This window comes from Python bivittatus, unplaced genomic scaffold (genome assembly GCF_059951505.1).
Source record: "Python bivittatus isolate LINGU-HERP-01145 unplaced genomic scaffold, Pbiv_v1 ctg000700_np1212, whole genome shotgun sequence".
NCBI classification, from domain to species: Eukaryota; Metazoa; Chordata; class Lepidosauria; order Squamata; family Pythonidae; genus Python; species Python bivittatus.
Genome location: NW_028277098.1, coordinates 29,213,834 through 29,238,617, shown reverse-complemented (window position 1 = coordinate 29,238,617; position 24,784 = coordinate 29,213,834). Strand labels below are relative to the sequence as shown.

At 39.4% G+C, this 24,784-nt stretch overlaps 1 protein-coding gene across 1 annotated transcript in view; it reads right to left on the bottom strand.

The window, feature by feature from the left end:
- The window catches only part of LPAR3 (lysophosphatidic acid receptor 3), a 28,547-nt gene extending 12,798 nt beyond the window's left edge, over positions 1-15,749 (bottom strand). The window contains exons 1-2 of the mRNA XM_007421385.3: positions 15,668-15,749; positions 39-795 (exon numbers count right to left, since the gene is read on the bottom strand). Of these exons, the coding sequence (XP_007421447.1) occupies positions 39-774 (736 nt within the window). The 5' untranslated portion in view covers positions 775-795; positions 15,668-15,749. The remainder of the gene's footprint in view (positions 1-38; positions 796-15,667) is intronic.
- Positions 15,750-24,784: the final 9,035 nt, after the last annotated feature.

Sequence of the window (24,784 nt, the reverse complement as noted above, 5' to 3'; positions counted from 1 at the left end):
ACTAAATAATGATAGAAGCACAGGTGACCATATCTTACCTAACACTGCCATGACTGTCTTCATAAGCTTCATCGGAGTTTTCCTGCGGCTGATGGATCCACTAGTGTGTGGAGACAAAACATTTGTTTTTCTCTGGACATACATGTAGATTCTTATGTACACAACAACCATGATGAGGAAAACTCCCAGATTGGAGACTGTCCAAAATATCAAATAACTCCTGCTATAAATAGGAGCTAGAGAAGAGCAGGTTGAAATGTCACAGAGGCAGTTCCAGCCTAATGTGGGCACTGCACCCATGAAAATCGCTATGGCCCAGATCAACAAAATAAAAAATGTGACCCTCTTCTTTGTGAGATTACTGTGAACCCGCATCTTCACAATAGACATGTGCCGCTCAACAGCGATTACCAATAAATTGGCCAGAGAAGCTGTCAAACTTGTGTCCAAAAGTCCCTGGCGCAAAAACCACCTATTTACAGTTAATGTTCTTGATACCGGGCCAGTGTTGAACATCAAAAATACATAAGCAATGCCTGCAAAAAAATCTGCAGCAGCGAGATTGGCTAGCAAGTAATAAAAGGGATAGTGAAATTTCTTATTTTTTACTACAGCAGCTATGACCAATGAATTTGAAAGAAAAATAAAGAAACAAAAAAAAGTGCCAAAGCATAAAACAATTACAAGTGTTGTCCCCGACCACTCATCTGCCGTGTCGGCGTTACTCCTATTATAAAAGAAGTCCATGCGTTTATCATAGTGGCATTCATTCATCCTGGACTGGAGAAGTGCATTCTAGAGGGGGGAAAAGATAAAAAAAAGGTAGTTAGAGTGAAGTTTTGCTTCATAATGCTTTTACAACTGCCTTGACTAGTACATTTTCACTCAAAAATGATTTTCACATTAATACCATTAAATCAAAATTTACAACTACTGTATGTGGCACAAAATCTAACCCTGTTTGTGTACATGCAACACAAGCTAGCTACAGAACTGGGATGTTTTCAGCCACTTTCTGTACTTTTCATATAGGAATAAAACATTTTAAATAAATGCAGGATTGTGAACGCCATTGGTTAAAATATTAAACACTCTCTCTTTCAATGCAGAACATCATAAAATGTTAAACATAATGTGCCAAACTTCAAATCAAGTCATAATTTATAAGCCATAACGATGAAATAGTTATGATAAACTTGCAGAATGCAGAATATACATAAATATTCCTTAGTAAGGTCACCAGCATGTACCATCAATGAATTTAAGCACCCACGGTGCTTAACTGAAACCTTTTAAATGCAATTATCGCAAAGCCTTTGTATCTATCTCAAAGAGATCACGAAACAGATTAGTTGTGGTCCTAAGATGAAGCAGACGAAGATGAGTGGCTTCACATATTGTGCCAAGTTATAATATAACGGCTTGGTTTCAGTTATGGGCAATGTGCAACTGCAGTCATGGTTTATGGCTTGGTGTTTCTAGGAACCAGACCATTCTGGCTTGCTTTTTTTAAAGTGTGTTTTACTGAAGCAGACTTAAAACAAAGGGATGCCACCAAAGGCATCTGAGTCTGTCCTAGTAATTGTCCAAACGTCCACCATGACTGCAGCCTCATTTTCTTAGTTTCCCAGAATCTCAGTAGAAGGAAGTCTTCAAATCAGAAAACAACAGTACAGAAAAGCATGGCCTTTCTTATTGCACATGAAGAAATATTAAATCCTATAACTGAAAGGCGGCTATTACAAACTTAGGAAGCAAAGCTGAATTTTCAGTTTATATAGGCAGCAGGAGAAAGACAAAAGGCCCCCATCTGTAGGGATATACTGTAAACCTTTGGTCTGATAAGACAAAACTCTTCTTTATTCATAGCTCATATTTTGTGGGAGAGAAACATCCAGGATAGTAGGAAATCAAAACAGAATATTTAAGTGGAAATGATAGTGCCTCCACAACGTTTTAGAAGCTAAAGTGTGATAGGAAACTTTTCCTTTTATTCAAAGCCCAATCACTTTGACCAATCACTGAAGAAATACAGAAGCTAAATGACTCTTGATGTTCAACTGAAAATACAAAAAGCAATTTTTTTCGCCCAGCTAAAGCACATCCATGGTTTTTCAGAACACAGCCACTGATAAAATAATGAAGAGGGACTGGGAATAGTGCCAAAAAGAAATGTTCATATTTGTTTTCTAAGGAAAACACTTGCAGAATATTACAAGAAATCTTTGTAAATACAAAATGTACTTTAAAAAATGGTTAAAAAAACTTTGATGGACGGAATCTTCCAAAAACCTCAAAAGCAAATTGTAAGGAATCATGTTTAATGTGCACCTTCGTTAAAAAAAAAAAAAATCTATACAGCGTGCACGGGGAATAATTAGCTCTATTCTATGTTTCAATTCTTCATTGCATACACACATGGTCATCCCTGGCAGTGGTAATTTAAAATGCACCTACTGTGTGCTAATCAGAGTAAAACAGTCTTTTTCTACTCTCCTCAGCTTATAATGAAGATATTATGATCAGAAAGAGATATTTTGCTTGAGAAACATACACCCATAAAGAAAGTTAAGCGAAATGTAATATCATGAGTCTTAGGTTCAAATAACATGTAACAACCTGCATTTAATAAAAATAGCACCACATTGCTGAGTCTGAAGCTAACACCTTGAGTAAGATGTATTACAGCTTTGGGAAACAGTAACAAATCTGCTACAGTTAGTGCGAAGATCTCTTGATTATAATATCAAACCACACCTATAAACCACAGAACTCTCCATTTTCCTCCCTGGTTGCTATAGTGGCACAAATAGTGTTACTCCTTCCTTTCTACCAGTCCAGTCCTGTCCTCTACTTGTTCCTATCAATAATATACTGGCAAGCACAGGAAGACTCAGGTTCCCTTTTACCAAATCTCAGGCTTTGAAGATTGAAGCTAAGCATATCGTTGCAGCCAATTACCTAAACCAGTGTTTCTCAACCTTGCTGGCTAGGGAATTCTGGGAATTGAAGTCCACGCATCTGAAAGCTGCCAAGGTTGAGAAACACTGACCTAACAATAGAATATGGAATTGTTAAGCGACAAAGCACTCTTCCCCAGACTGAGCAACCTCTGTTACAAAGTCCTACCAAAGTAAAATGGGAAAAATAAAAAGCACCAAATATAGAGAGGACCAAGGACCAAGAATTATAAATTGTGAAAATGCAATCTCAGCAACCGATTCTGCATGAATTAGCTGTTCTTTGGACACTGAAGCCACAATTTCATGTCAATGGACAGAGGGGTTTCAGTTCATCATATGCTATGTTATATCCCTCTTACAAATGTAGGAATCTGAAAAAAAAGAAAATATTTGATTATGGAATTATTTGATTATGGAATTCATATAGCTCTCTGCCACCGCCCATCATTAATTGTAAATTTCAACTCTTTTCCATTACCCAAGTAGACCAGGACGCTGTTCATCCCTGCCCAGCACCACTTCATATTTGGGTATTAGAAATTATGGGTGATGGGGTACTGCTGCATTTGAACCAGAGCATTATTCATCTGTGTGCTTGCCTCTTGAATCAAGCCACATAATTCTGGGTTCGTTACCAATTTGGCAAATGTGAATTTTTTCTCTCTTTCTACTTCAAGGGAGTCAGGTTAGGTTGATAGCTGTTCAGTAACTAATCTATATTAGTAAATGCTGTAATTTCTGAGAAAGAGTGTATGGTGTGTGGCTATTAACATCAACTAAAACTTAACCAGAGAGCCAGTTTGGTGTAGTGCTTAAGGCATCAGGCTAGAAACAGGGAGTCTGTGAGTTCTAGTCCTGCCTTAGGCACAAAGCTTGGGTGATCTTGGGCCAGTCACTCTCTCTCAGCCTTAGGAAGGAGGCAATGGCAAACCACTTCTGAAAGCTTGCCAAGAACACCGCAGGGACTTCTCCAGGCAGTCTCCAGAACTCAAGGCTGACTTGAAGGAACCAAAAATAAATGTAAAAACTTAACTTATTATTACACTGGAGACTATCAGCAATTGCCCCGTTTTATTTTCAGTCCTTACCATAATTCTGAAAGTAAATGTTCACGAGATCCTTCCTACAACAAAAAGTTAGCTTGCATTGTTATCCCCAAAGAATAAGAACATACTGCTTGTTCCATATAGACACAGTGTACTTGCATTGCTCATGCAGTAGCCTAGCAAAATACATAACAGAATTTCTGCTGAAAAGTGTGGATTTTTCCCTCTTCTCCTTTAAATTCTCAAGTGCAGATGTTCAAAAGGTCTGGGGCATCCACTACACAAAGTTGTAAACTGGTTAAAATCACGACACTTGACTCATGGCTTGTGACAGACAATTCTTTCCCTTACTGTTTCAGATACCTTCAAAGATCCGCAGTGGTAGAAGGGCACTGTACCATCCAGTCTATTTGGCAAGCCACTCCTCATAAACAACTAACATTTAGAGAAAGATAAAGCACTTCCAAACACTGTCTAAACTAGCAATGGCCACGAGAATCCAGGAAGCAACTTGTTTAAAGCCTTTCAAATGAAACTAGCTCTATGGGTGACCATCGCAATTGCAGTATGCTTTGTGCCAGACTGTGTAGGGATAAAAATGGCTATTGCCCTTCTGTGCATGATCACTCAGTTACTCAATGCACATTTTCAGACAGGATCATTAAGGAGCACACCCAAGCCTTGAAATCATGAAGTGGGAAGCACAGAAGTGGGAAGCAACTTTGAAGATTAGCAAATATACATTTTCAACAAACTTTCAAAAAAACATGGATTAGCTTTTCTAACCTGACATTGTCCCTATTTATAAGCCTGGCAGGGAATTCTCGGAGTTTAATCTAATACTTATGGAAGTTGACACCCTGGGAAAAGCTAGCATGATATAATTGCACCTATCAAAAGGTTAACTAAAAAAAAAGCAGCAGTTTGAGGTTATAGGAGAGAAGAATATTGAGAAACAACTTTGTAAATGTGAAGTGTAAAGGCAAACACTGTGATTAGGCTTTGATTATATCCTCGTTAAATTAATCTGGTTGCTTTATACACATAACCATGAATCATTAACTTTGCACATTGTGTAACATTATGCAGTGCAACTTGATTTTCAGAGAAAAGGCTTGCTACCAGATTTCCGTCACCAAGTGCGGTTTTGCAAAAATAATGGCCTACTTTTTTGGCAGAGTAACATGCAAGCTTACTTAAGAATATCTCAAGAGCAAAAGAAAAAGAAAATCTTTCATGCAGTAGAATTGGCAAGAGGTACGTGTTTCTGATTAGTATTGAAGGCATAAAGCAGTTCTGGATTCTCTATATTTTATTGTAATATAAGACCGTAAATTTATCCATTAATGTATGGTAGGCATTTAAATAAGAAATTGGTTCAGAAATGAAAAAACAAATGAAAAAAATGAATTAGCAGATACAAAGCATTTAACATTTAGGATTTCAGTGTTTCTGATGCATTAATAAATTGTGCCTGGGTCTGCATATCATGCTAAACCATGACTTTATTAACAACTGCTTTTTCAATAAGTCACAATTAGCTAAGTTCACAGCCTGTATTAAGCATAAATTATTATTTTCAAACCATAATAGCTGCATTCAGATATCACACCAAGTCACCAGTAAACAAATCACATAATGCCTTATCTGAATCCACTGATTATTTCACTCCATCCTAAGAGGATGAGGGGGGAGAGGGAGCGGAAGGAGGTCATCATGATGCTCCAAGAAACCTTGGTGTGACCATACTGCTGATGTGACAGGCTGTGTCTGTCTGTATCGGGCTGTAGGGACAACTTGTGTACTGCCCATCTTGTTGTATGGTAGGATCTCTCCCTGAGCTCCTGGAGCAGATTGTAAGGGCTGATGATGGAATCTCCCAGAGTGCTGGTGGACTTCAACCTCCATGCCCTAGCAGAAGGTCCTAGGAAGGTTCAGGAGTTCACAATCACCATGGTAAACATGGGCTTGTGCCAAGTAATATCAGGGCTGACCCATGCAGGCAATTATATACTAGATTTGGTCTTCATATCCTAACAATTGCTACATGATCTGAAATTGGAGGACACTGTAGTTAGTCTGATGCTGTAGTCATATCACTCCCTGATCCAAATTAGGTTTACCACCACCACTGACTTTATTGGAATGATTCCCACCCCCCACCCAGGGACAGATTCTAAAAGGTGCTCAGGGAGTTCCCTGTAATTTGGCAGACAGTTCATCCAAGCACCTTATCCAACTCTTCCAGATTACTCCCAAGAAGCCTCTCTCTGAGATGCCTGGAATGCCAGTGGAAGAAGGCAAGAGTGAGATGGACCACAGCATGGGTGGCAGCTTATGCCAATGCTACACTGTGGGAATAAGGGTGGGAAAGTGGTTTTACTCCTCTGCTCTCAGCAAAGTGTGCCCATGTGGCTATATTTAAGTTACCCAATCCTTTTTAGTGGGGAGATAGTAAAAGATTTACCTCAGGTAAATCTTATGAGATGTTTGGGCAATGTACATCTGATATGTGTGGCTGATAACATTTCTCAGTTCACCATTTCTCAGTTCACTTCACAATATCTAAGGAGGTAAGTAGTCTTCTGAGATTACCTAGGATTCTGTGGGGTTTGCTGATTCTGAGGAAATAGATAGGGTGATCTGTAGAATGAGCTCGGTCACCTGTGGGCTAAATCCATGCCCAACGTGGCTTCTACAAGAGGCCGGGGGGAGGTGAATGGCTGGACCAAGGAGGTAGTCAGCCACCTCACAGAGGAAAGGGGTTATACCAGAGGCCTTGAAAGAAGCCTTTATGGGATCCAGCCAATTTAAGCAACTCTTGCTCAGGCTCAAATGTTTTTTTTCCGAAGTTTGTTGAGACAGTGGTAAGGCTTCCCCAGAGCACCCTAGGTGAAATTTGGGATTTGTCCTAGACAAAATAAGCAAGTGGTGGCTGTGACTAGGCAGGGCCTTTGTCCAATTTCTGCTACTGCACCTGTTGTGGCCTTACCTGAAGGAGGAGGTTGTGAGGACAGTTACCTATGGCTGGACTACTGTAATATGCTCTCTGTTGGGCTGCCTTTAGAGATTACAGAACTTAGAAGGCACAATTTATTTGTCACATTTACTGTATATAGCCACCCATCTCCCACAAAGCGACTCTGGACAGCATACAACAATTAAATAAAACAGCAACTAGATAGAAAACCATCATTATAAGAAGTTAAAAAGCAATTACTAAAATAAAAATCTTATCAAAAATGTTAAAATATACAAACTCCTGAGAAAGCAGAATATCAATCATAGTGGAGCCATCTAAGAATGTCTCCAGTTCCCAAAGACCCCTAGGCCTGATGACATAACCAGGTCTTGAGGGACTTCCCAAATGACAGCAGGGAAGGGGCGAGCCTAACTTCAGGAGGGAGAATGTTCCACAAGGAGGGAGCCACAGCAGAGAAGGCCCACCTCCTGGGACCCACGAATTGCAAGTCCCTGGCCAGTGGAACCCGTAGCATGCCTCCCCTGCCAGATCTAATGGGACAGGCTGATGTAACTGGGGAGAGGTGGGCCCTCAGATAATTGATACAATGATGTAGCAGCGTGCATTCTGGCACATGAGAGTTACCAAATCATGAAACTCTGGCACTGTGGACACTGCATTCATTCATTCATTCATTCATTCATTCATTCCCCCACCTGACTCCGGGTAGTTCACAAAGTAATAACACAGAACAACAATAAAGCCAGTAAGCTTCTGAGCACAATTCAAAGGGCTGGTTGTTACTTACAAATAAAATTCTACATGATTTGGCACTTTAGGACTACCCTCTTCAAGTAGAGCCCACCTACACAGGCTACACTTCCTGATTATGCTGAGCCCCCCCCTCCCCCGCCATGGAGATCTGGAGAGGAGGAGCTATAAAACAATGTTCCTCTTATATGCTCTTTCCCTATGAAGCGACTTACCTTTTCTTACACAAAGACAATTAAAGCAGAAATGTTCCAAAGAGCGTTTGATTCTTAGGTTGCTGGGCATGGTGGGGGGGAGGGGGTGCTATTATTTTGTTATAGTTTGTGGTATGTTTTAATGGATATTTTATGGTTTACTGTTTTGTGAATGTATATAGACTGCCAAAATTCTACATGAGTCAGCATACAAATGTTTACTCAATAAATAACAACGCACTACATCTTAGTATTACATGAAGAATCTGACTTTCATCTGGTTCTGGCACTGTCCATAGAATAATGCTACCAGTCTGGTGCGTATTTTACACTAAGTTCTAAAAAGCATTTTATCTTTTGGCGATACTGCTTTACTCAGATCAATGGTTTAAGCTTTATTGCTCTCAATAGTTACATTTGGACTGATTGTGCTGATTTAATGCAAGTGACTGGCTACCACATTGTCTGACAAGCAGCCTAGAAGTATTTTAAATGCTGAAACACATGCGGAGTAGTCAAATGTTTGGCTGATTAAAATTAGTTAGGTAAATTGATCATCAAAATATGGAATCCAGTATCAGCATTTTTTTAAAAATGTCCTTTGTTAGTATAAATCAGCCACGGCAACAAAACATTATATAATACAACTGAGTTCAGTTGGACCCACTTCAAGGTAAGTATATATAACATGGTTCCTCAACCTTGGCAACTTTAAGACGAGTGGGCTTCAACTCCCAGAATTCCCCAGCCCACCCGTCTTAAAGTTGCCAAGGTTGAGGAACCCTGCCGTAGAAAACTACCTCTTTTAACACAATTAACACAATTATGCAACATATTACAGTGCAATCTATACATGTCAACTTGAAGTTAAACCAACACTGAATTGTGTTTCGTATCCCCTAAGAAGTATGCTTATAATTCCAGCCTCAGTCAACTTATCTGAGAAACAATTAAGGACTTTTTAAAATGTAGTTAATATAGTAATATCAGCAGCCTTGAGTTGAGTGGGGCATATTAAAACATCTATTTAAAGGAAGGAAAGGTGGGGATGGAATTGAATAGAATGGTACAACTTTTTTTAAAGAGGTTTTTAAAAGGCTTAATCAAGGAACAGAAGAATTCTTCAAGCATCATCAGTTCACTGAAAAATATGGTCAAAGAACAAGTAGTTGTCAATATCTGATGGCTCCTTACCTGCCATGCCAATCCTAACCCAATTTATACCATATTGCTATAGATGCTAAATATCCATTGTTTTTGTATTTAGTTTAAGGAAGATATACTTAACCTGACTTTCAAATGTGTAGGAATTCCAGTTCCGAATGACTGTTTAACCGAGCTACAAAAAATCTTAGCCAAAAAAATCCACAACAAAACAGTAAACAGTTGGCAGCACTTTCTTTCAATGATGAGCTAACCATGAAAAACAAATATAGAGAGAAGCCACATTAAAAAATGTTGGGCAATCCTATATGATATTATAGGCCATTTTACACTGCAGTATATTCTTCCAGTTAAAGTTATCACTTTAAATGTTCGGAAACTTGTTAAGGACAGACACCCAGTACATCTCTAGTTACCACAAATTTAGGCTGTAGAGTCTCTCATAATTTAAGATCTTCTGAAATTATGGTTTAGGAAGTCTATACATGGAGTCTAAACTAAAAAGGTCATGGCTAAGCTTTCATTTAGAGTTTCCCAGAGTAGGGCTCTAAAGGAAGACTTGGCAATTCAGTCTATAATGTGGAAATAATTCATCTTTTAGGATATTACAAAGCCTTTTGCATAATACTTCATTTTTCTACAGACACTGCTTACCAAAGAGGAATATCCCATCTCCTTTCATCACTGTCAAATCCATGTGGCTCATTGATAAATTCAATTATTTCTTGGTGTTTCAAAATATGCTTCATTTTTAATTTTTCTCATTGTTATAGTAAAATATAGATGTCTTTCCTGCACTCACGAAAAGACAGGTGGCAGGATCCAGGAAGGAAATTCCAACTCGAGAAGTAGCATTTAATACTTGGATCCTCCCAAAGAAATAAGTGACTGCCATGTGCCCAGCAACTGAGATTACTTGCGTTGGTCCTAAAGTACATCTTCCTATAATATTCAGACAACCCTCATTATGTATTGGAAAAACATATAGGTAGTCCTCGCTTAGTGATCACAATTGGGACCAACAACTTAGTCATTAAGTGAAGCAGTCGCTAAGGGAAACCACAACTGTACAGTGGTACCTCAGGTTACGAATGCCTCTGTTAACGAACTTTTCGGGTTACGACCAGCTCTGGCCGCAAAAATTTACCTGGTTTGCGAACTCCGCCTCGGGGTACGAACAGGATACGCGGCCATTTTCCCTCCCGTGACATGGTCCGCGGCCATTTTTCCGCCCCTGACATGTGGTCCGCGGCCATTTTTCCGCCCTGACACGTGGTCGTAGGGAGGGGGACTCTCCCTCCAAGCAATAGCCGCCTCCCTGTCCTCCACGCCAGAACGGATTAACAGTAATTACATTGAACCTTATGGGGAAATTTGCTTTGGGTTGCGACCAATTCGGGGTGCGACCAGAGTCATGGAACGAATTAAGTTCGTAAACCGAGGTTCCACTGTACTTGCGACCTTACTTCAGCTTTCCTTTGCTTAATAGGCCTGCAAAGGTCATTAATGTGAGGGTTGGGTTTAAAGTTACTTTTAAATCACCATAACTGCAAATGGTCACTAAATGAGGCAGTTGCTAAATGAGGACTACTGGTATATCCAATGAATTTGGCTCAAATACCTACCAGCATACCTGACCCATTCATATAGTCTTATTCACAAAAGTTCTTTTTATTTATTTATTTATTTGGCTTTTTACACGGCCAACAGATACAAAGATTAGAAAAAAATAGTCCCACTTTTCTTCATATATTGAAGAGAAGAGATGAAGGCTTAGATCAGACCATTGGTCCATATATTATGTCTGAAACCTTGATGACTAGCTGCAAGATATATTTATTTTCCAACTGTGTTCCCTTAAAAACTATTAATTGGAAATCTCATGGGATTTCATATATACAAAAGACATTGGCCTCTCTGATACAGTGTTTCACTGGGTACAAATCTTGACTCACTTAAAAAAAAATAAAACAGGAGACAAATTGCATTTTACTATATCTACATTGCAACAATCTGGTTATATATATACATGGGACAGTATTCAAAGCTGAATCAACAACGTCAATGTACATTGTTTATACTCTTGAGCAGGAGAAGATCTAAGCAAATTTTGATTTTAGAAAGCTATAAAGAGGCACCCTCAAGGTTCTTAAAATGTCTTGATTACAGTGGACTGAAAATAAAATAAGAGTCCAAAGTAGGCAAATCTAGGATTTGCATCCTACTACAGGGTATATTTTTGTTGCCGTTTCCGGTGTACTTCCAAAACTCATACAAAGCAAAGTTAAAAATGCCCAAGTTGCTATCAATAGCCAGCAAGCCATAAACAGTATGTTTTTCTCATTTCATGTTTTGTATTAAATGCACAGAATGAGATAGGTAGCACAATCAGAATATTGTTCATTTTACCTCCCTGGGCACTTGGGAACATAACATCTGGCACAGAATGGAAAGACAGGACATTCTTTGTTTGTTTACTCATATACAAGATTCTAGTTCAACCTAGAGTTTTTTTTGTTTTTCCCAGGAAAAAAAGTCACAACTGGAAACTTTAAAAATCTAATCACTGGAGCAAAATAACAGGCCAATCATTTGGCTATAGCATACCCATATCCCTTTCTACAGTGTAATTTACTTCCAGTGCACCATTTTTACAAGCATACACATCTGATTACCGGATTGTAGCTGCCAATAAAAAGAGTCCATATTTCAGAAGTCTCATCTTGTAACATTGCAAAAGTAACAGGTTGCTATGTAAAGTGTTACTGCATAATAAGAATTAGAGAGGCATCTTATTTAAAGTGCCATTCTTTTAAGTGAAATAAGCTTATGCTATTCACTTAGTCTATCACCTCCTTCTGAATAGTGTGATTTAAATGATTGGTGCTTGTAGGAACACCATTTGCTATACCCTGGATCCTCCGACGTGTCTCAGGGTCAAAATACACATGCTCTAATTACACTGAAAAATAAAGTGAATCCATCAGGCAGCAGGAGGGACACACAAGGATCTACTCTGTGTAACAAATGAAAAATGTCCCCCTTCTCCAAGGAGAGGGTCGGAAGTCATGTAAAACCTCGTACATGGGGACATGACATAATGTAATACCTGTATCTCTTGACTCTGAAAACTTAAGGGAAGGTAGACTGTAAGCACCATTCTGATAGATTCTCATTCACTGGCTGTTCCCCAGTGCGATAGTTCATTCACCAAGCACTTTTATCCCAGGTCATCTGTATAGGCTACAGGACAGCAAGCGATTGGCAAGAAGACAATTTTGTGTCCTTTTTTTTTTTCTCAACCATTCCAAAATCCATCTTAATGCAATACTTTTTTACACACACACACACCCAAAAAGATTATAATATACACCCTTTCAAGAACTTCAGATATTTTCATTTGGCCCCATGTTCCAGCAAACAACTTGAAGTGGGCTAAGGGAATTGGAGGGGGGGAGCTAATTTCAGGTTTCAAAGTACATAGTCAGAGTTTAAGTAAACTGTGAATATGAAAATATTTCCAAAATTCATATTCAGCTCCATCTGGGGCTGTGATAGTTAGGTTGCATCCAAGACAGCCCTTAGGGGGACTGCTAAGATGAAAGAGCAAGCAAGCAATTACCGTTCTACTCCCTTTTTCAAACAGACTCCAGCAAACACTTGCATGTACATTAGGCACAACTCAAGGAACACATTCAAATCTTAGCATTAAATACTTGGGTGTATCTGTGTTGAAGTCCCAGCTACACTACTTAACAACTGGAAACATATTGTTGCTACCCACTTCAGTAGCATTTTATCTCTGTGGTGCAACTCTATTTCATGCATCAATTGGTCAATAATTTGCCCTCTAAAAGCTCTTTGTCTACAAGACTCGGTGGCTCTGACTTATAAGCTATGCCTTCTATTAACCGTGACCTTCCAATAAACAGAACTGTAAATAGAACATAGTATACTGAATTGGTTAGCACCCTTTTTAAAAAGTCATGTACTTGTGTCTTAATCCCAAATGAATACAGATGTTAATTAGTACAATTGCTTAACTGTATTTCATAACTGACTGAAACATCCTATGAAAACTCATTCTTAAAAGAACGGCCCTCCACTTGTCGCAAGGGAGATCCACTCTTTCCATCTTATCTATGTTCTGACAATACACTAAAAACTTCAGCTCATTTGCAGACTGCATAAATCTCACAAGATTATGGCTGAATCCTGATTTAAATAAATCAGCTTTCTGGCTATCCAATAACTGTTGCAAACTCATATCTCACTTTTAACACAAGGCAGTACCATTCACATGGTTATACAATGTTACGTGCCAGGACTGGAAGATTATTTCAAATACTGTTCTCCCCCTTGAATAATCAGACTTTGTCATCTTTTTTCAATGCTTGCACATGAAACTTCAAGAGTGCCCAATACTGTGCATGGCCAAAGTACCAAAGGAACAAAAGGAGATTGGGACAACACACACACCCAAAAAAATACACACCCCAAAAAAGCAGCACAGCCAGATTTAATTTTTAAAGAACTGTTTTTTTAATAAACAGCAGACAAAGAGAAGAAAAAGAAACACTTCAAGATTATTCTCCAAACAGTTGAGCAAATAAAATGAAGCTAAGAGCTCATTTCACCATAGTTTTGATTCGTGCACATTCCAGAAAATAAGCAAACTAGCAATTCAACGGGGCGCAGAATGTGAATTAGGATTAAGCTTTCCTGCAAGTGATTGACGCTCAAGCAAGAGCCACAAACCCAAACATTGGCCTTTGTGAGGCAGAATGTGAGTCAGTCACATCTACAGACAGATTACCAATATGATATTGGCATCAGAATTCTGGTGATTGACCCTTACATGAAAATTACAGACTATGATTAGCAAGCCCATTTTTAAAAAATCATGCTTGAGGTTTCCACTTTTATTTTACAGTAAAGGAAACACAGATGAGCAGCAGCTGAAAGTAAAAACACGCTCCAACAATGTAAGTTAGATTCCGTCCAGTAGAGCTCAAATCCTGGTGACTTCATTAACATGTCAATGTAGTGTGTGTGTGTGTGCGTGTAACTTCTATTAAGAATTTTGAAAAAGTGATAAAAACTAACAAGAAATAATATAAAAGAAAGAAAGAAAAGAAAAAGAAAAAAGAAAACAAAGAAATGCAAAAAGAAATGAAAAGAAATAGAAAGAAGTAGCTTCCGATTTTCTTTGCAGCAATTATAAGGACGAATATAAAATTACTTCTTACTCCGTGCTTACCAAAAAAAACTTTTTTCTATGATCTATTTTTTCTAATCATTGAAACCATAAATCATAAGTTCATTTTTTTTTTCTGTTTCACGCAAAAAGGCTATAAGGGGAACATGTCAATGTAGTTTTGTTGGTAAGAGTACAACAATGATTTGCCGTTACCTTCAAGGGTTTTTTTTTTTTCACTTTCCAGCCTAGCTTACAGCCCTGAGATTTCCTGGTGTCCCATTCAAGTATTAATCACATCCAACCCTGCTTAGCTTTGCAAAATCAGCCAAAGTTGGCTGGACTCTAGAAAGTCCCACAGATAGAGTTTCCTCCTCTTCATTGTGCTGGATCTAAGAACTGAGCAGGGAGCTGGAAAGACCAAAACTGTTCCTCTCCCCTGGATGCAAGCATGAATTGGATCCAAAACAGAGAAACTTGAGCCAGCCACCTCATTCCATCTTCCACCTGGGCAAAGCAATCTAGATTGCTGGCCATGAAAAATCTTTTGAGGGATGCAGAGGTGAACACCAAACTGCCAAAGCCAATATTTTAGACTGATGTCCTTTGTGAACCCAGCCAACATGGATACCCAAAAAATGGAGTTCTGAGCAAACCTTTAGCAAACATGTTGCAAAAACACAAGCAACAGGAGAAGGAGAAAGAAACCTAAGTGGTCCTGGCTACTCCCAGCTTCCTTTTCTCTGGAAGTTGGGGTGACAGAAGGTTGCTACTTCAATTTATTTTGGGGTTACCCATTCCAGCAACATCTACTCACTTTCTTCCCTCACTGGGTGGTGCAAGGGGAACTTGTGCCTATTTGCCCAGACATGCCATCCAGAGAGAGAAAGAGTAGAGGCTGCACCTCTGAAGTCGGCTGAGACCGTTCCTAGAGAACTGCGCCTGCTCCCAATCCCTGTTTTGGGTCACCTTGATCCCCTCTGATCCGGAGCTCATGGACTTTGAGGATGGAGGCCCTGCCATTCCTCTTGCCTTTGCTCTCCAGTTTAGAGAAGGCTGTGTTTCTGCTTCTCCCACAGACACAAGCCTGGGTGGAATCAAGACCATATACCGTAAGTTAGAGGGTCGTGCGAATACAGCCTACGGATAATCCAAGCTTCAGTTCAGCAAGGGAACGGCTTCGCCTCGCTGCAGAATGAGAGACTCGTAGAGGAAAGTCTGAATAAACCCTAAAACACACACCCTCCGCACTAGCAAAGGCACAGTTGGGAAAGTCGGCGCAGGCATGTCACTGTGCCGGGACGCTGTCCCCGCCGGCCCGGTTTGTCTTTGTGGCAGGCAGACCCAGAGGGCACCAGCCACTCACTCACCGCGCTCAGACGCCTGGCATCTGCCCGCTGCTCGCCAGTGATGCGTCCCCAACCCGAACCACAGGCAGCCCGAAGCCGGCGGCCAAGGCAGCGCCACGAGCTAAATCAGCGGCGGGGGCGGGGACGGGCTCCTCCGGCGCCGGGGGCGGGGCGGTCGGGGAGGAGGAGGGAGGTTAACCTTTGCAGAGCCGAGGCGCCCTCCCTCGGTAGCCCCTGCCCGCTCCTTCGAGCGGCGCTTCTTCTGCCTCGTTGCGGTGGTCTCCCCTTGACGAGGGCTGGTTTTCTCCCGTCCCTGAAGAGTGAGCGCTCTGCTAGGAAAGCGCGGTGGCTCGGATTCAGGATCGCCGCTATTCCTGCTTCGGGCGAAGCGGGCCAAGGAGGGGAGGCAGGACCCGGCGGCGACGCTGGCGGCATTTCAAAGTCACTCGCCGTCGGGGGTCCTTCTCGCTTGTCCTCTCGGTTACCCAGTTCAGGGACAGCAGCTGCTGGGAGATACCTGGCCTCGTCCTCTCCCCTCCCTTCTTAATAAGCCGGGCACCCCTCTAATTGCCACAGTTTGCCCCGCTCGCTAACCTCCTCGCGTTAACGCAAAAGCCTGGCATAACATGGAACACAATACAGTACACCGCGCTCCCGGGCGGCGTAGTAATTGCAATAGAAGTGTACAGAATTCGTTATCACCTCCAGACCCTAAACATCATATAATCAGTCCGTGTAAGGCATAACAAATCAGATCTGGTAAATACCGCACTCATTCCAAATATAAACCATAATAGGTAATACGTCCGCGTTAAATCCAGGGCTGTAGCTAAGCAGAATATTCCTACAGTTCTGAAGATCGGATGTTAGAGCCAAATTACTGTAATGCTGGAGTTATTTACTTCTGTTTCTCCCAAAGAGGTACTCCCTCTCAACAGGTTTCTGTAAAGATCATTAAAACCATTTATCATAAACAAGTCAGTAAAATCAAACACAGGTAATTTCTTTTAAAAAAAAGTCTAAACAGTTCAGTCCTAGAGCAGCTGTACACTGGAAATTAAAATGTAGACTAGTTAGCACTGAGGATCAGGAAATCTTCTACATTCCTGAATCACACACTCCCAGCAGCCCCCAGTAATATGGCCAGTGGTGAGGAATGCCAGGAGATATAATTCTGCCCCATCTGAAAGGCTACAAATTTTCCACCCCAGTCTAGATTTTTGTCTGACTCAGAATAGGGCATCAGAAGACTAACTCTATTATAAAAAAAAAAAAAAAACTTTAACGTTCAGTTCCAAATAGACTGATCCTTTTCCACCCTGGTGCCGCCCCAAAATATTAGAACTACAAAATTCCCAGGGAAATTTGAGATTCTAGACCCAACACATCTGGAGAACTCAAGATTGGGGAAGGCTGGAGTTTAAAAAATGGGTTATAAAAATAAGTCTTTGCACTAGATATATTCTTGTTCCTAATTCCTCAAATCAATTCTGGTTTTTTTAAAATTATGACTTTCTATATGTTTTATTTTGAGTAAGAGGTTATATGAAAACCTGTTTTAAAATTTAAGGCAATACGTTTTATTATCATCTGCATGTGCCTTGACAATGGGCCTTTTCCCATTGCTGAGTTATTGCTTTCTACTCATCCTTGAAATTGTCAAAAAACCATACTGCATGAAATTTGCTGCCCACTTGGTTGATCCGTAGGCTGCCTTTACTGAACCTGTTCTGACTCGTTGCCAAATGATTCTGTCCTGATTCTGCACATGCAGTGTGTGATAAGCAAAGCAATTGGTTGATTCCTCCAACCAAAGGTTGTCTTTGCCTGCCTCCCTCTTCTGAATATTGTCCACCAGCCAACAACATTCATCAAATCACAATACTGCAGAAAGAACTGGATGGGTCTGGCTGCAGGACTTTGTCATTTCTAGACTCTTTCCTTTGCCCCTTTCTTATACCTTATTCTGCTGAAATTTGAGCCAAATAAAGTTTGAAAAAACCTTATTGGAATTATGAAGGGAACAGACTCAGAAGCAGCACTTTCACTGATTTCTCTTCCCTTCCTTTCTCTCTTTGGCAGCCAAGGGGAATGCAGGATCCGCTCATCTCTAATCCTGCCCACGCTGATCACCCGATTGCCTCTGACATAAAGGGTGGCAGAGTGTGACAGATTCTGTGTACCTTGTGGTGGCCATTGGATGCTGGGTCACTCCTGGACTGGGGATGAGATGAAGGCATTGTCATGGGGACATGGCAGAAAAACAGGTGTGGCCAGGGCACATTTGTATCATGGTGAGGTACTAATGATGAAAAGCCCAGGATCAGCAAATACACCTAATCATTTTTATTATCTTGCTGACTTTTGGCTTTTTCTCGCCCACCTTTCAGGAAAATTTTAGTCTAGAAATAAATTAAATCATGATTCCTATAGATATTCAATCAGTGAAGGGAAATGTTGTTCATTCTCAGAACAATTGGTGGGTAGTCATATTGATATTTTCTGCATTATGGAACAGCTTTTAGCATCTATTAATCAGCTTCTTGGCATGAACAGAGTTTTTGACACCTCCCCTTTTCTTTTTACCACTATAAACAAAAAAGCTGACAATAAGACACTTGGCAGTATAGCACACAATCAATTTTATTTTGATCAGCAACCAGGAAGTTACATAAAATACAGAACAGCTCTCAGTTTTCTTTTCTTTGTTAAGACTAACAGCAAAAAAGCATTAGGGTTTACAGTAAAGGATTAATTTCTGGCTCTTGCACAATAAGGCTAAAACATTACTCTTGTCAATAAGCAACGCATAGGAGCAGAGGCTCTGACATCACTTTTCTAAAATTAATTTAGAGACCATTGGACAAAAAAAAAGCTTGTACAGCAATTGGCCTGAGAGATTCATATCCTGGGTTTTAAAAGAAATATTTTAGTTCATTGGCAAGTCTTACACCTAGGCATACTATAATTCAGAAAATCAAATCAGGATCTTCTCCCCAGCCAGACTGGAAGAAAAATACTGAGAAACACACCGCAGGTTTTAACAGGAGAAAGATCCTCTCTCCTCCATGCTCATTTTTTGCATTAACATTAGATACAAATGCTCTAAGTGCTCTCATCTCTTGTTTAAAGAGGCTAAGCTAGGAATATGATTAAGCAAACATGGTTACTGCCTTCACACCCAGCTTGACCCAAAGTGGAGCAACTGTAGAACTAAACCAGAACCAACTGTAGGCATCTGCGGAGGGGGGGGGGCAAACATTATGATACAAAATCTGTTCTTCATTACTCATCTGTGATATTGTGGTGCAAGTATTAGAGAGCAGAGCTTGCGATCATGATGTCACAATGCACATTTTGTCATTTTGGCATCATTGTGATTAGGAACAGAGGCCAATGGGACCATCCAAATAAATATTGCATTCCGGAAACATAACTTTGTGCTCAATATCTAACTGAGATCTTGGCCTGAGTTTACTGGCTTATAGTCAGCAACCTAGCCTTGATACCCCTCATTTAGGACTGTTCATAATATGTCAAACTACTATAAATTACTGTATCTTTTGCTTATGGAAGCTGTACATCTGCTTGTTGGACAGGCAACAGTTTAACCCTGACCAGGATACTGCTTTTCTACTTCATGTTTTAGTTGTTTTTTTATCCAAAATGGGAAGTACATGAAGGCTGCTCCATAGCAGTATGTATACTGTAAGGTGACATAAATGCTATCTTTGCTGAAAAAGTAACCGCTATCTGTATGACTGATAAATGTCTACTCTTCAGGACCCTAAAGAGTGCCAGCTGGTTTTTGGTCAATGCTAGTTTTTACAAGGGGAACCCAGTGCTAATCATCCAATCAGTAAATGAGTTAGAAAATATATTTTGGGTGATTCTCTGTTGATGAACATACTGCAAAGTTGAAGGAGGAAGGTTTTGAGTTGTTTTAACTCTACTGTTGTGCCAGGCTTGAGTTCAGCTCAGTAACTGAGGATAAGGACTGCCTGACTCACTGTTTGAAAACCTAGGCCTTCCCAATTAACATTGGTTAACAAAAAGGCCTCCTGTTTTCCTTTTCTTCCTATGCTCTTTCTTTAAACCAGCCTTGTCTAACTTAGCACCCTCCATGTGCAGCTCTGATACAAATCTCCCAGGTTGCAGGAAGATGCTTTATATCTCAGAGCTGGAAATACAGTAAAATGTTTTGAGGCCAGGCATTTAGAATCAGATGGAGATTCTTCTATTCCAAGAAACAGCACTTTGCTTTTCTTCCTGGGACCATACTAGAATGTGACACAGCTGCCAGGTTTAGTCATGAACAAAGCTGCAGTGGCCTCAGATGCCTTTATATTCTACTTATAAAAACATAGCTATTCCTCAGGAGTATCAAAAGAAACATTCCACCTAAATGAGCTCGGAGCAGGGTAAGATTGATCTGAGCTAAGCTTTCATTTTAGCTGCTATATACATAGTCAGAAATCTGCAGAAATGGAAATCTATCTGTGATGTGGAAATACAAACACAAACACGTATTTGTCTCTCTATCCTCTGAAAGAGCCACTATATAACAGATGGGCATATTCATATGGATACCAATTATACCTGTGAAAATCTAGAATCTGCATTAAACTTCAGATCCTGCGAATGATTTCTCCACCAAATCCTGAAAGTTGTAGAAATAAATTGCCTACTACCTTTTATGCCAAGAAATGTCTTTCCAGTAACTACAATGGAGAGGCTGAGAAAATCTTGGCAATGGCCAGGAATTGTTCAGCATTCCAGATATAATGAAATTGCCTCCAAGACCATAAGTGAAATTTCAAAAACAGGAAGATACCAGATGTATGTTACTAGATCAGCTGAATGTATGAACACAGACCTCACAGTGAAATATTTGGCTTAACTTTTAAGCATTAATCTAGGTATTCTTTTCTTAAAGTCTGCAAAAAGCAGAAGATAGGCTGGGATGTAATTCAGAGGTCTGACTGATTCTTGATTTGGAAGGAATCAGCAAGCTAGTTACAAGTTAGTTTAATTGTTGTTTGGGGGAAAATCAAATCAATTCAGATGCTCAGGACAAATATTCTTAACACAGAATTCCTTTTTCCCCCCTTATAATTTGTTTTATTGTATTTATATAACATAAGTAGTACATTATATTATTTGAATATGGCGGTATTTATGCAATATTGACAAGAGATTATTGACATTCTAGTTCTTTTATTCTGTGTGTGTGTGATCTGCAGCAGCTAATTGGTGGTTTTCAGGATAATTGTAAAGAACAAGCAGACCTCCCAAGTCTTAAGTCAGCCTTATTCAACTATATTCATTTCATGTGTGTATTAAAACGAAGGAAAGAGGATGGTTCACAGCTTAAAAGCTACGTACCATTTACTGGTATTCATATTCATTCAGAATTCAAATTCCTATTTGAAAATAAGACTACAAGGAAATAAACTTATTTGCAGTAAGTAAATAATGCCATCTTTCACTGTTATTTTCTCTATTAATATCTCAATATACCATATTTGCTTTCAAGCAGTCCCATTTCAATCATTTAAACTCATCCTTTCTCCCCCATTAAGCTGCATATCCTGACATATGTTGCTTAAAAGGAGTGCAAATGGAAACCACTTTGCTTTCAGCAAGAACTGGGTCTTAGATAATTAACTTTCTAAATGGACTCTTCAAACAAGCAAAGAATGATAGATTGCACTGAGACATTTCTATGGGGCGTGAAATTTCCTGCTGAATTTGATTTTTTTTTAATCATAGCTTTTAAAACATATACAGTATGTTAAGTAAATGTATTCTATCTTTCCCCTAGGAGCCCCAGGCAGAATATAGTATTCTGTGTCCAATTTTATCCATACAATAACCCTGCGAGATAGACTGGACTGAGAAATAGCATCTGGTCCAAAGTCACTTGGAGAGCATCTAACAGCCAAGTGTGATTCTATGTCTCCCCAGTCTTAATTCAGAACTTAACCATTACCTAATACTATTTGATTTTCTTTTCTTTTTTTTAAATTTACTTAAGCTTCTTCTGGTGCTCATAATTTCTGTACAGTATCACACTTGAGAAGTCTAATGATGGAAATATGAAAGCACTGGAAACAGGGAAAGGTAGAAACTGACTTAATAATAATTGGAAAAGTTGTATTGATTTCCATGCAGTATATATTACAAAAATTGTTAGAATTGTTTATATATTTATAAATATGCCAAGAGTTATTTTATTATGGCAGAATATAAATGCAATAAATAAATAACATGATTTGTTTGCTTTTAAATTATCTGGAAGCATCCAGCCTACACACCTCTCATTGCTGCTGGTCTTCCCTCCCAACTCACAAAGGAGCACCATTGCTTCCACACTAGAGTTTTTAATCCTACTGTTGGTATCACATGACATTTAATAGAGCACTTTATTCTCAACAGAAACCCAGGAACCACTTCCCATACATACAAGATGCTGAAGTTTTAAATGAACAAAATCATGTTTGATAAAAGATTGGAGAACTGAGTGGAAAATACTACAGGGTGCAACAATTTGGCAATATTAGCTGAAACAGACTGAAAGACTGATACCTTCTGGGGATAATTACTACAATGGAAGCAATCAAGTAAAATACTATAGTTTTCCATTGTCTTTATGAATATGTAAGATAAATGATCAGCTATATCATATATGATCAATAATGTATCATTGGAACAAAGAAATTGAAATTCCTATCTCGGGAGATTTAACTACTAAATCTCTTTTGGTTAATGTCTTAGATCTGAAAGTAGTTTTTTTTTTCCCCTCTGTCATTAGGTTAACCCAGCTCATTCATCATTTGCTTTCTGCATTTAATTTAATAAAATGCTTTTAATAAAAAAGGATAAATACTAAAGAGGAAGAGATTTAAGCAGATACGAAAACATAGGATATAGAACAGCTTGCTACAGTATCTTCAGCTGTACCCCCAAATTTTATATAATAGATTATTCATTAGATTTATAACATGAATGTGAAGTAGCATGGCTTTAATTATCCAAAACCATGGGAATGACATCATCAGAATAATACAGTAACTTGTTTTCTTTTACAGCATATGTATAGCTTCAAGCTCTTTAAAACTTGGACATATCTATTCTTGGATTATGCTTCTATGTCAGAGGTCTAACTCTAAGAAGAAAGTCAGAACTATATCCCCCAAATTATTTTTTTTACATTCCACCATATTTAGAGTATGAGACCTGATTTTATTCTATGAATGCTACCAGGCATAAGTACTGTATACTCCTACAGATATGGGGAAACTGTAGTTATCAGCTTATTAAATTCCTTGTAAATGGAGTAGGTTCTTTTGTATGTCATATGTCTTTCTAGACCAATGTTTTTCAACCTTGGCAACTTTAAAATGTGTGAACTTCAAACTCCCAGGATTCCCCAACCAGTTTGAAGTTCATACATCTTAAAGTTGCCAAGGTTGAAAAACATTGCCCTAGAGGATGGCCTGGGTATCTACAGTGAAGTGTTACTGAACAACACCCTTAGTGTTGAAGTTGCTAGCTGTGCTTCTGGGAGTTTTAGTTTTGCCAGCCTGCTTACAGAATCATAAAATTGTGGAGTTGGAAAGTGCTAAAAGGATTATCTAATCCAACCCTTTGCGATACAGGAAAACTAAACTATCTTCGTGAGATGGCTCTCCAGCCTCTTCTTTAAAACCTTCGGAGACTGCAATGGTATTTGGGAAAGACCTTGGGAGATGCAGTGAAGAGATGCTGCCTAGGGAATGGTCAGATAAGAGAGGGCATAGCCCATAGCTGGATTGTGGGCTAAGCAAGAGGTTCAGAAGGGACTCTCCCTAGTTTCTCGGGCTGTAAAGGAAGCAGCTGGAGATTTGTACTTTCAGACTTTGCAGGATTCTGTTAATGCAGCTTTACAATAAAACTAGAATTAGTTTATCTGGTCATGTTTCCTGTCTGGTCTACCTAGTAAGGCTGACAGAGACAGAGAACCCACAACAACTGTAGGTGTACTGTTCCTATTTTACAGATCTTACCGTCAGGATCTGTAACAGAATGGAACAGGTAAACATGTCTTCCACGCTGTCAAGTGATCTCCAGGCAGATAGGCTATGCCTGGAACGATAAACCTAGTCTGAAAAATAGTGGGGAGTGAAAGAGATAAGGTTCTCTCTCACACACACTCACTCACTTACTCACACACAATTTCTCACACTGGAAGAAGAAAATTGGAGTGGACTAGGGAGGCGGCAAGAAAGAAGTTGTTGTTGGAATTGGAGATGGGAGAAAAGTTGGCTGGCAAACCAGGTTGGATTTAGGGAACTTTAGCTATTGAAGAAACTCCAGTTCTAAGGTGGGCTGAACACCACTGAAGATTTTTAGGTTCCTAGGGAAGAGAAGGAAGATCTGTCTGTCTGTCTGTCTATCTATCTTTTTATCTAATTTGCAGGCTGCCAACTCAAAATTACTGTGGGCAACAGACAGATTAAAAACATACATGTCATAAAACAATCAAAATAATTAAAAAGAAAAAAATGCCAAATAGGGAGTCAGCAAACAGTTATAACAACAAAACCAACAGATAATAAGCCCACACCATATCTTAGCCCAAAGCCTGGGCTATGCTTAAGAGAATGCCAGCTAAGTTTTACCTGAAGCCCTTGATTAACTCCAAGGAGATTTTTACACACACACACACACACACCAATTCTTCCCTGATACCATGCTTTTAAGTCATGAATCTCCCATCTTTTATATGTGCCCTACATTTTTACTCTATAAATGTAATACTTTACACTTCTCCCAATTGAAGGACTCTTGATCTGTCATCCTGGGTATTGAACAACCTTCTCATTTTTATGTTATCTGCAAAATTTGGCAAGCAGCCCATCAACCCAATTATCCAATTGGTTAGTAAAAAGATTAAATGATACTGACCCCAGTAAGAATGCCATATGGAACCTGGTCAAAAGCTTTGCTGAAATCAGGGTAAAATTATTTCCACAGCATTCCCCTTGTCCACTAAAGTAGTACCTATTTGTTTGAATTCATAGATTGTGCTCCCATTGTATAAATACAATCTTCATGATATCAGTTGTGTATTTTTATTTAACAATTCTCCTTGCA